The sequence below is a fragment of the Pieris napi genome, chromosome 4 (genome assembly GCF_905475465.1).
Source record: "Pieris napi chromosome 4, ilPieNapi1.2, whole genome shotgun sequence".
Taxonomy (NCBI): domain Eukaryota; kingdom Metazoa; phylum Arthropoda; class Insecta; order Lepidoptera; family Pieridae; genus Pieris; species Pieris napi.
In genome coordinates, this window is record NC_062237.1 from 12767625 (window position 1) to 12779878 (window position 12254).

Here is a 12254-nt window from a genome sequence, read left to right on the forward strand (position 1 = left end):
GATTCCTCACAATACCTACTTGTGCGTTAAAGTTCACAGGAGATACTCTAACGCTCCACCTCGGTTGAGGCTCATATGCTTAAACCACTAGGCCAACAGTTCATTGTGGAAACAGACGCTCAACGCTCATTATCTTTTGATAGGTGATTGCAGACCAAATAAAATTGTCACCTTTGATTGGTTGAATAAGCAACTAAATATAGCGACATAGAATTTATACATATATTTGGGGTTTATTTCAGATATTTGGGGTATACTATGTTAAAATGGTGACGAATGTATAAACATTAAGTAAAAACTAGTATTAATTTTTTAACTTAGTATTTTATTCGTGTCTAATGTTAAAACAATGAATTGTTAAGTTAAAATTTTGTAATCATTTGACCTTTACATCGCGACCTTTAAATATATATTACGTATTCTTTTGACCTATAATATTATTCACGGTTGCTTTGGCAACTAGTTAAGAAATTCAAGACTAGTTTATGACCATCAAAGCGTCTTGTCATACATTCCTCATTTATGAATCGAAGTAATACATTTATTGACGTCTTTTTGTTGTATTGTTAAATAACATACTTATAATTTGAATATTCAGAACAATTTATATACAAAATGTCTCTAGTAAAATATAAAAGCTAATGAATCTTAAGCGCCATACAGCTTATACTAAATTTGAAAGAAAGAAACCTTTAATCCATGATTAGCTTCATATGCCAAGAAATTATTGCCTGTACATAATATACTCTACATAAGAAATCTATCGATTCTATGAACATTCCTCGTAATTTGTGTAATTAGAGCGTGTCGTAACGTCAGTCTTCGGTATATCCGCATACACCTGTACTATACCGAGCCAAGATAAGACTTTACGCAAGAATTGCTCCAATTAAAAATTACTTAAATAACTGGTGACTTTGGCAACCATACTCATTTTTAAATTGTTTTATCAACTTAACATTTATACAAAAATAACATATTTAATTTATTACTGCCAGTTCTTACATCAAGAGTGTAGAACACACGAAATTCAAATTCAAAAATCATTTATTCATATAGGTAACAAAATGTACACTTATGAACGTCAAAAAATAAATATATATGAAATGATTCTAATTTTACATTTACTGCCAGTTCTCAAATCAAGGGCGTAGAGAAGTACTGGCAATAAACTCTCCGCTACTCTTTTTATTAATAATTGTTTTACACAATGTTCCACATGACATCTTAAGTTATTAATACTAAAAGAACTGACAGCAAACTCTCCGGCGTTCTTTTTAATCGCCCAAAATCCTTGTAACCAAATAAAAAAATAAAACCACGCTTCACATGACATCTTAATGTAACTTGTTATAGGTACAAAGCAAAGCAAAATAAGATTTTTATAACGAATTTTAAATATTTTGTCCATGGTAAAAAATCAATAATCAGTAAACCAGTCTCCATAACGTGGGTTGTAATCGACTCGAGATGGCCCAGCTTGAATATCTTGACGACCTTGTGTCAAGGCGGAAGCTATAGCAGAACTGGAATAATTAATTAAGTATCTGTTAGTAACATGAGACCTGCTGGAGTGGTCAAGCAGTTGGTTTGACGTATTTTTAACTGATACTTCATAGCTTTGATTCGTATAACTATTTCCAGTTGGTTGACACATAAGGCATTAATAAATTAATTACATTCAATTACAACAGGCTAAAACAGAAAATATTCTTATTGTGCAACAATAGTTTAGTTATAAAATGTGTTATGTAGATATTGTCAAGTACCGTTAACATGTTCAAAGGCAAATTTATAATCTTAACAATATATATACTTTGTAAAGAAAATATGCAACTGTTAAATTCAACTAATTTACAACAATTATAATTATCACTGCTTTTGTATAACTCAAATATAGTATTGATTTAACTATTTTAAGTATATACAGGTTTCAAACGACTTATACGCCGATATGAATCATAGTTGTAATTTATTAAGTAATGAATAATTGCCGGTATTCATAGCATTGGCCTGCCATAAAGAGGTACGAAATATATTTCGAGGATAAATTAAAATTAAAACTATAATTTTTGTATTTCCGATGAAATATATTTTAAAAACATTAAAACACATACACTAAACATAAAAATGGCAGAATTCGATTATTTTACCTTCTTCTCTTCGTCTTTACCCGCGTGATTCGGGATGTCATAATAGCAGTCTTCCTTCATAAATGGAAAAACGACATAAGAATAATTTTGTTTCAATTTGAAACAAATCCTGACATTACACAGTGTTGAAAGTTTTCATCATTCATCATCAGCGTCTTTTTTTGGCCCATTTCTGGTCGTAGGCCTCCTCCTTCCTCCAATACGCCCTGCACTAGCTTCTCTGCATCCACTGGGAGCAAACCTCCGCCTCTTAGATGTAGCGACAGCTACGGCTAGCTTACTACGGAAGTAACTAAATAGACAATTTAAAAATATTTGAAAAGTTTATTTAAATAAAAGTTTACGCGAATCACGGGTATTTTAACCATCAGTTAGAAATTGTTATGTTTAAAAAAAACAATAAACGATCATCCAGTCGTGCGTAAGACGTAGAAAGTGAACTTTCGTTGAGAGAATGCTGAACAGGAATCAAACCTGTTACCCGTTTAGCCGTTTGTTACGCAATAACTTGGAATCACCTTAATTTGTTTACATATGTGAAGTAACACCATATTAGAAAACTGCTTTTTATGTTTAGTTTGTTTGACTGGATTCTTAAACACGTTTCTACATTTTAGTAATAGGTAATTAGTTAAGAATAAGGAAATTAGTTAATGTGTTCAGTGTTTGAATCGTGATACAATTATTAAAAGATAGATAGATAGATAGAAGTTACATAAATTATTCTGTGTATTTCTATTTCTAAAAGTGTCGGTCTAGTGGCTTCAGCGTGCGACTCTCATCTCTGAAGTCAAAGGTTCGATGCCCGACTATGCACCAATGGACTTTCTTTCTATGTGCGTATTTAACATTCGCTCGAATGATGAAGGAAAACCGCGTGAGGAAACCGGCTTGCCTTACACCCAAAAAGTCGACGGCGTGTGTTAGGCACAGGAGGCCGATCACCTATTTGCCTATTAGATTGTCAATCATGAAACAGATACACCAATTTGAGGCCAAGAATTGAAAAGGTTGTAGCGCCATTGATTTTATTTATTTCTACGAAGAAGAAAACATCGTGAGGAAGCAAGACAGTTTGATGGTTATTGAAAACCAAACCGATACCTTGTCTCGTAGGACCATTTAAAGTTTACCTGATTTGCCGTATCGTACATCTGTTCATAGATTACGTATAAACCACCTTCATCTCTTTCTATCAAATGGTGTTTTTACTGTGATGAAAAGAGAACAGTACTTTGAAAAAACACTGTTAAAACTCATTTATTTTTTATTAAAACCATTATACTACGGCTTCAAGCTGCCGTTCGCTGCTTTTTCTAACTATAATACACTAGGTCATACACAATTATGACGATTATTATGATATCAGTTCAAGTATTGGACAGGCACTAGTTTTAAATCGCTTTCAACACGCTATAGGAATGGGTGAAACACGAGGTTTCATATTCCGACTGAGTCGTTAGTGTGGCAATCTGTGGCGCAATGCGTGAACGCAATCTTTGGGAGACTCAGATATTTCTAATATACATAAAAACGTATCTTAGTTATGATTCTAGTAAATAATTTACTCGAAACAAGGAATGCACATGCATACTAGAATCTCATAGTAAAAGTATATTTTTTATGAAGATCGCATACAAAAGTTTGTATGTACAATGTATTTTAGTAAAACTACTGCCCTGCGATTCTGTAACTCACTTCACGAACTCACACAGCGGTTTTCGCATCGGCGGTCTCTCTCAAATCAGTCGTGAAGCAGTCATTTTATGATTTGGCATTCTGATAAACAATAAAGTACAAGCTCCCACCTTTTCAGAATGCCAAATCATAAAATGACTGCTTCACGACTGATTTGAGAGCGACCGCCGATGCGAAAACCGCTGTGTGAGTTCGTGAAGTGAGTTACAGAATCGCAGGGCTGATTTCGATCGTTTTATATGACATACTTGACCCCTAGATGGGGCAGAGGGCGTCCACAGTGAGTCTCGATCGCGTTTTCCTTGAGCCACGTATTCACCGCTCCAAGTTTTTCCGGCTCTCTTCGCCTCATCTGCAACTGTACAGGTTTGCTTGGGACGGCCAAGCTTCCGCTTTCCTTGCGGGTTCCAATCAAACACCTGCTTCGGGATATAATTGGAATCTCTTCGGAGTGTATAGCCAATCCTTTTCCAATTGGCTTGCTCTGCTGTCAAATCGAAGTTTCTCGGCAGCGCTTCCAAAGTTGCTCGCTAGAGATCTTCTCGGGCTATTAGATACCCAGAGTTTGGCGAAGACAGTGGTTGACGAAGACTTGGAGGCGTTTTATATGTTCTATAAGGGGGCCGGTCATGGGGGTCATATTTAATTAATGAGCTGATTCGATTGATTTAGAACTTGGTTCTGTCGGTAGAAAGTCTGCGTTGTGATAGACTGTTACTACGAATAAGTACGAGGGTATTATGACATAAGTATCTAGAATAGTCAGTGTAACAATTTGACAAAATCTTAACATGACAATAGATTTACATATGTTGTAAATTAATAACTCCATTGTTCGCGTGAGGCAACACTCGTCAGAACGAGCGGAAGCGCCCGGATTATCCAAAAAGCATGAAATTATAAACACTTATTACTTCACTTTACGGTACTTGCATAAGTTATGTAAAGTTTTATCTTGACTAATAGCTTAGAGTCATAGTTAAATACTTCTATTTTTGAAGTTATACTTCATGAAAATTGATGAGTAAATTTTTACGATGCGCCCGCATACCGTCACAAAAAACCGAGAGCCTGAATTAGCGTAGTAAATATTTTTATTATTACATTCTTTGCAAGCAAAGACATAAACCTATTTTAATTTCATTGTGTCACTGTACCGGAAATTGATGAGACGAATGGCATGTTATTGGACTATGAATATTCATTGCATGAAACAATTTAGAACAGTTAAGTTCCCTTTGTCGTTCTAACGGTTCGACTTCTTTCAGCCGAATTAGACCAGGTTGACGACGGAATACTGATTGCATTGTTAATTAATTGTGATATTTTAGATATATTTAATTTAACTTATGAATAGTAGATTGTTTGCCGAGGATTATTTCAAGTAACAGAGTTTTTTGAGAAGGCTTTGGAATTTTTATATTAAAACATCCACGTCGACTGTATAATTTCATTTACTTTTATCACTAAAACAGTTTTTGGTTTTTAACACAGACTAAAAATTATAGACAAATATTACAGATGCAAAATTATAAAGAAACTTAACTTAAATCATGAATCAGAGACCAATCTGAGACTATGACCAAGCGGGGTGGCAGCGTTGCTTTTGTTTTTTATATGTAACTAGCTGGCCTGGCGAACATCGTACCGCCTAACAGTCGATTCTTTATTTTTTTTAATACTTATTCTGCTATTCCGGACACCGGTCTAGCTAGTAAGATAAAAAAAAGAAAGTTCATAATACAACAAATACATTATGTCAAAAAATAAAAATTTACCTTCCCGGAACCCCTCCGCTAACACTTGAACTTTATGATATGGTATTAAAGTTCAAATTGCCTTTAAATATTATTACGAATATTTTGTATGGGAATATAGAAAAGTGTTGTTTTTAGACTTTTTCACTCATTTTTTTGTAAATTTTCTCTCCGTAAGAACCATCCTCGTACTTCAAGGAATATTATAAAAAAAGAATCAGACAAATCGGTCAAGCCGTTTTCATGTTATGTCGTGACAACGGAAAACGGGTTTCATTTTTATACATATATAGATAATATTTTAAGTGTAATTAAATCTGAATAAGAACAGACGATAACAAAGGAAAGAATGGATTTCCCGTGTTTTTACTTTTCTTAATTTAGTCTTTGCGCGAAAGATATTTTGACGGCCAGGAGGTTTTCATACAATGTCTCTTTCTCTCTCTATTATTGAAACAATTTTGTTGAACAATATCCGCATTCTAAATTCAAACACTTTTCAGCCCTAGATTAAGAAGCTTTTTTAGTTCCTATACGAGTACACATAACGTTGAATAAGTAATTGTTCTTTATTTGATTATGAAATATCGTCTTAACATTTTTTAGAAATGTTTAACATTTTATTGGACTAAAGTAATTTTAGCCAGTGACGAAGGCAAAGTATTTAAGCGAGTTTATTGCGACGAAAAATCTGTGATTTGAGGTCATCAGAGGTCAACACGAACCCTTTATGATGTAACACGGCCTTTGTATATTTCGACAGTATTGACGTATTTACTTTATATATTTTTATATAATAAACACTTCTAAAGGACGAAAATGTTATAACAATGAATACTTTTGTAATCTAAGATTTCTGGGTCAGGGATTTTAAGATTTTTAGTCATTCTCTCTTATATAATTATTATTATTATTCCAGATATAACAAAAGTATTGTATAAAGTCCCTCATGAGAGGAGGACATGTCTGATTCATTAATTAATCTAATTACGTGCAGAATAGAAATTATTTTGACACACAAACATATTACGCAATAGAAAAATATACTATCTTCCTTAAGTGTTTTTTAAACCTATCATTTGATTTGTATCTATCATAAACTAATCACTGAAACGAAAATAAACATACTAACAGCGATTAAAGAAATAAATCACTCTAATATAAATTATAAATAAAATTAATAGTGCGTAACAATAATAATCAATTATCTATGATGTTTCAATTATGATTAGTCCATATTTTTATTGTCTTCTTTGTTTGCAGGGAAGCACGTCGTGGTTGGCAATACTTGCAGCAGTTTTGGCACTTGCAACACCAGGTTAGTATAACAATAGATGTTATGTGCAATGAAATGCTACTATTACTTTATTCATTTTTTAAAGAATATTCTTTTTTTAAATATGTATTTTTTTTTAATTTGTTTCATTTTTTAATGTATATTCCTTTTTTGAATATATTCTTTTTTTAAATTGAATTTTGAAGCAAGAATTTTACGTGGCTATAAAATGTATCCTTATTATAAACTATACAAATATTGAATAATAATAATTAGTATTTTCCTTTTAAAATACTTTTCCGATTTTACCTCGTTTTATTTTAGTCGAATTCGGGCCCGAAACAGACTTTGTTTCTAAGATTAAATCTAGCAATTGTAAAATTCACATATCAGTAATAAGAACGAGCCCTACATGTTTATATTCATAAGAATGCAAAAAACATAGCGAACTGTATCACGAAACAGTCTATTGTTCACGAGACAAAAGAACAAAACGTGAATTTCCATATATGGATCGGTCGCGAATGATACAAGTACATATTTGTATTGAATTTGCATTTGTTTCTGTCCGAGTATAAGAAGGAAAATTCTTATTGTTAGCGATTTTGATTGCGTTTTTGTTTAGATGAAAACTGCAAAGACAATAACTATTTACCTAATGGTTAATGGTTGGTGATCTCAGTTTCCGCACCTAGGTGCAGAAGGTGCACCAATCATTCAGGTGCAGAACATTCAGGATACTATTGGTGCAATGCCTAACATGATGCATCAAGGATGTCCTTTTCCGGATGATGGCATTAAAACCGTCAGTTCTGGTCTCGGCAAACAAACCTGACGCATTACAGAATCTCGGCAAATCCAATAGCAACCTATACGTGTGATGAATGAATACCATAGGCCCATAGGCTGCACGAGTAAAATGACTGACAGAACCTTGAACAGAGTAACTGAATACCCACGACATAATTAATAACAGATTTAATAAAGACGAACAAAAATTCGTCTTCGACGAGCAAAAGCGTGAAGTGGCTCACGCAGGACGTGTATCGTTTCGTTTAATGTTATGGGTCCATGGGCTGCGATGACTGCCCTTTATGGGCGTCGTGTAGACTCGTTTGTCCCCTATTATAAATAAAAAATTCTATTAATCACCAAATCTGGACATTTTCAAGTATTTTTTATTTATTCCTTGAACTTTGAGGAAGGTTTTTATGGAGAAGAATTTGTTAGGCTTTTATTCTGGAAAATCTCTAGGGGCTAGCACAGCAAAATGTTCCATATGTTGGTACTACTAAATGGTAGGTTAAGACGATAATAAATAGTTTTATTTCGTACAAATAGTGATAAATAATTACAATTTAATTTTACCTCTCAATTCTCATGAATGACAAAGGGCAACGCACTGAAGTGAGTGGGCGCACAATGGTGCATTGTTTTAATATTCAGCCTCCGATGTAGACTTTTTGCGCGTATAGGAAACGCATAAGTGAAAACTATTAATATTTATTACATTCACTTTTTCTGTAAACAACGTATACGGAAGGTTGAGATTAAATTATTACTTATTTTTTGTGATAACTGCACAATTCAGTGCAATTCAATTCTATTTTAACAGTATAGGTTTTATTTATCTAAAGGGCTGAAGTGGCTTTATACGTTGTAACAGAAAACTTACCCCGTAACTGTAATAATAATATCCGTTATATATTTAATTTATCCGTTAATAATAAATTCCTTTATCCGTTAATAATAAATTCCTTTATCCGTTAATAATAAATTCATTTATCCGTTAATAATAAATTCCTTTATCCGTTAATAATAAATTCCTTTATCCGTTAATCATAAATTCCTTTATCCGTTAATAATAAATTCCTTTATCCGTTAATAATAAATTCATTAATCCGTTTATAATAAATTCCTTTATCCGTTAATAATAAATTCCTTTATCCGTTAATAATAAATTCCTTTATCCGTTAATAATAAATTCATTTATCCGTTAATAATAAATTCCTTTATCCGTTAATAATAAATTCATTTATCCGTTAATAATAAATTCCTTTATCCGTTAACCATAAATTCCTTTATCCGTTAATAATAAATTCATTTATCCGTTTATAATAAATTCCGTTTAACTTGCAATTTTTACAAAAGTAGAATGGTTTTCACGGGTAAACGCCTTCTCCAGTTTTCTCTCCCATTCGCTTCCTGCTAACGCTTCCATTTCTTCTATCCACCGCTTTTTGGGGCGCCCCTTCTCCTTTCTCCCCTTGGTCCTTTCCATATAGCTGTCTTTACAATCCACCGTAACGTCATAGCAATTTTAATTAAAATCTAACGTTATTCGAAACTAGTATGTGTCTAGTCATGTTTTAAACATATATTGTTTTTCAATAATTGGATAATACAATCGATCCATAGAAAGATCTATCAACATATGTTTATTGAGTAGTTAAAAATGTTTTCATTGTTTTAATAGTTGTTTTTAATTGTCTTATATTGGCGTGGTGATTATAAGTTATTTATTGTTCAATTACATCTCGCTATGATTAAATAATTATTGAAACGCACCAATACATCCTGACCCAACTTCGCATACGGACTCGCCTGTGCCGACAGAAACAGCGAATTATTTCGGCCATCCAATGCGCAGAGGCCATGAGAACTTGTAGAAACCGAGCGTGGTTGGTGACACAGAAGGCAAAAGATCACGTTGCCGTTCACCAACCAGATGGACGGATCAAGTGAAAGACTCATCATCCTCTAAACTACACACTGTTGTATGGCGCTGGACAGAAATGTTTCCTGTCTGACAACGGCACTCAGTCATGAGCTACCGAATGAAGATAGAGATTATTAATGATTGTAGAATCATTTGTGAACATTCGTATTTAACTTTGGAATGTGTAGCTGGAGTTTGATTGAGAGGTCGAAACAAGCAGAAAACTATTATAGAATATACTCAGAAGTTAAATTAACAACATTATTAAAAAGTATTTAGGTTTAAGAATAACTTTATTTCTCATAAGAATTGCATACAAAATTCACTTACTGAGAAACACATATTTAAAACTAAGATTAAAAATGAGAAATTAGAGCGCACAGATATAGAAGTATCCACTTTCCTTCCTCCTTTTAAAAAAATTTCACAAGTCGAGCAGCAGCCACTTAAAGTATTATTTTTACGTCAAATTTATAATGAGGAGTGATTTATGACATTATTAATATATATTTAATTAACAAGAAAGTACTTACAATTTTCTACCTACAAAGTAATAATAGAAATAATTAAAAATAATTAAAATCAAAATCAAAACAAATTTAAAAAGTTAGTGTGGCAGTGTACCTTTAACGCTGGCAGCATTTCCTCGCTGTATTGCGATACTTATTCTTTGAGCCAGGAATGTGCCAGCTCTGGGGTCACCGGTACTATCTACTAGGCGCCACTACTACTATCTTTAATAAGCGATATATGTCTTTAATTATTTCTAAAACTAATTAATTCTTTCAGCTTTATCAAGCTCACCCCGGGTGGTTTGCTACTACACAAATTGGTCAGTGTACCGGCCAGGCACAGCCAAGTTCAACCCTCAAAATATCAATCCATACCTCTGCACGCATCTTGTTTACGCGTTTGGAGGCTTTACAAAGGAGAATACACTGAAGCCTTTTGACAAATACCAGGATATCGAGAAAGGTTCGTAAAATAAGTAACTATATTCGATGATTATGGTGATCTTATTTCTGTCTTACTCTTTCATTTCTTATCTTAATTCAATATCTCATTTATGTTAACTTAATTTACTAGAAGAAGGGTTTAAGTTTTTGTTTTGTGTATTTTAGCAACTAATATTAATATAAATGTTAAAATAATGTTTTAATACGAAACAATGCTTACTAAGAAGGCTTACTATAAAGTTAACTACTATTAAGTTAAAGGGTCTGGGACTAGTGCTAGACAGGCAACTTCTTATTAATTTGTTTAGATAGTGTTGTTTGACATAGTAATTTTGTATGATGATTTGCTATTTTAAAGAGTACCGAGAGTTTGTTACGCCGACTTATTCTCTCGGCCACCCTCTGTCTTCTTTGCCGATGAGTAGGGATGTCTACCGATTCAAATTTAATGACGTAGAATAGGTGATACCTGTGTCTTATATTCCATAATAAACATATTTTTTTTTTCAATGTATAAAAATTCTATCACACGTTTCGTCAATATCAAACACCTGCTTAATGCAATATACATTGCGGATCCCTAAAATAATTTATTTTTATAACGTTAAGGCACATTATTAATTCACTAATTTTACTGTATATGTACAAAATACATTGACATAACTAATGTTATTCATAGAACTGAGTTGATTTATAAAGATTATATGAACAGGTGGCTACGCCAAATTCACTGGATTGAAGACATACAACAAAAACCTCAAGACCCTTCTAGCTATCGGAGGGTGGAATGAAGGATCCTCCCGATTCTCTCCAATGGTTGCTTCCAAGGAGAGAAGAAGGGAGTTCGTTCGGAATGTTATCAAGGTAAGCTAAAGTGCATGTAATAGATTATGTACATATTTATCCATTTTCTTATACTTGGAGTCTTCATCGGAAACGGGAATTTAATAGAGATTAAAGGAATAAGTACTTCTACTCCTCTTGCTTGCTTGCTTAGTTTAAAAGGTTCTAGTCTAAATAATAACCTAAAAAATCTTTCTATGCCGTCGATTTAATTTTAATGTCTCGTTAGCGCTTCCCCAATTCGACATACATAATTTGTATATAAATATACTTGAATTGTTTACTTAAGAAGGTTTTAGGAATAAATTTACTAGTCAATAGTTAACGAAAAACAGTAAGTAAAATTTCAATACATATAATGAAGAAGTGAAATTCAAATTCCAAATAATGTTAATAAATTTTTGGATAGCCAGAACAATAGACTTGCCCCTTGTGGGGCGTGGGCGTTGGGAATCACTGGGAAGAAGATATCGCTTGTTAGTGATAAGGTTGCTTCCCTCTTAATTGTATCCTATTAACTATTAAAGTATAAAAACCGTTTCTTTTCCCTGGGCCAAAACAAAAGAATATACAAATATATTTTTAAACATTGCAAGTTGTTAGTTTTAATTTGCTAAAGACATAAGTGATTTTAATTCAACATCGAATTATTAAAATTTCAAAGCACTTATTCGAAACAATTTCTTTGTACACTTAATGTAAGCGTTAATTACATTTCACCGCAAGTCGAGTTATAATAAAACGCTTGAAAGCTTTACTTTCTAACACATTATGCGTTATTAGAGGAGCGGATATCTGGTTGTGTACACTTAGCGACATCTACAGGAAAAATCTCGTTAGGAATTACTCTAC

General features: G+C 33.0%; 1 protein-coding gene across 3 annotated transcripts in view; it reads left to right on the plus strand.

Moving 5' to 3' along the window:
• The window catches only part of LOC125049015 (flocculation protein FLO11), a 76481-nt gene that overhangs the window by 20927 nt on the left and 43300 nt on the right, over positions 1 to 12254 (plus strand). For all 3 annotated transcript variants that reach the window (XM_047648009.1, XM_047648007.1, XM_047648008.1), the window contains exons 2-4: positions 6872 to 6926; positions 10393 to 10578; positions 11272 to 11423. In XM_047648009.1, the coding sequence (XP_047503965.1) occupies positions 6872 to 6926; positions 10393 to 10578; positions 11272 to 11423 (393 nt within the window). The remainder of the gene's footprint in view (positions 1 to 6871; positions 6927 to 10392; positions 10579 to 11271; positions 11424 to 12254) is intronic.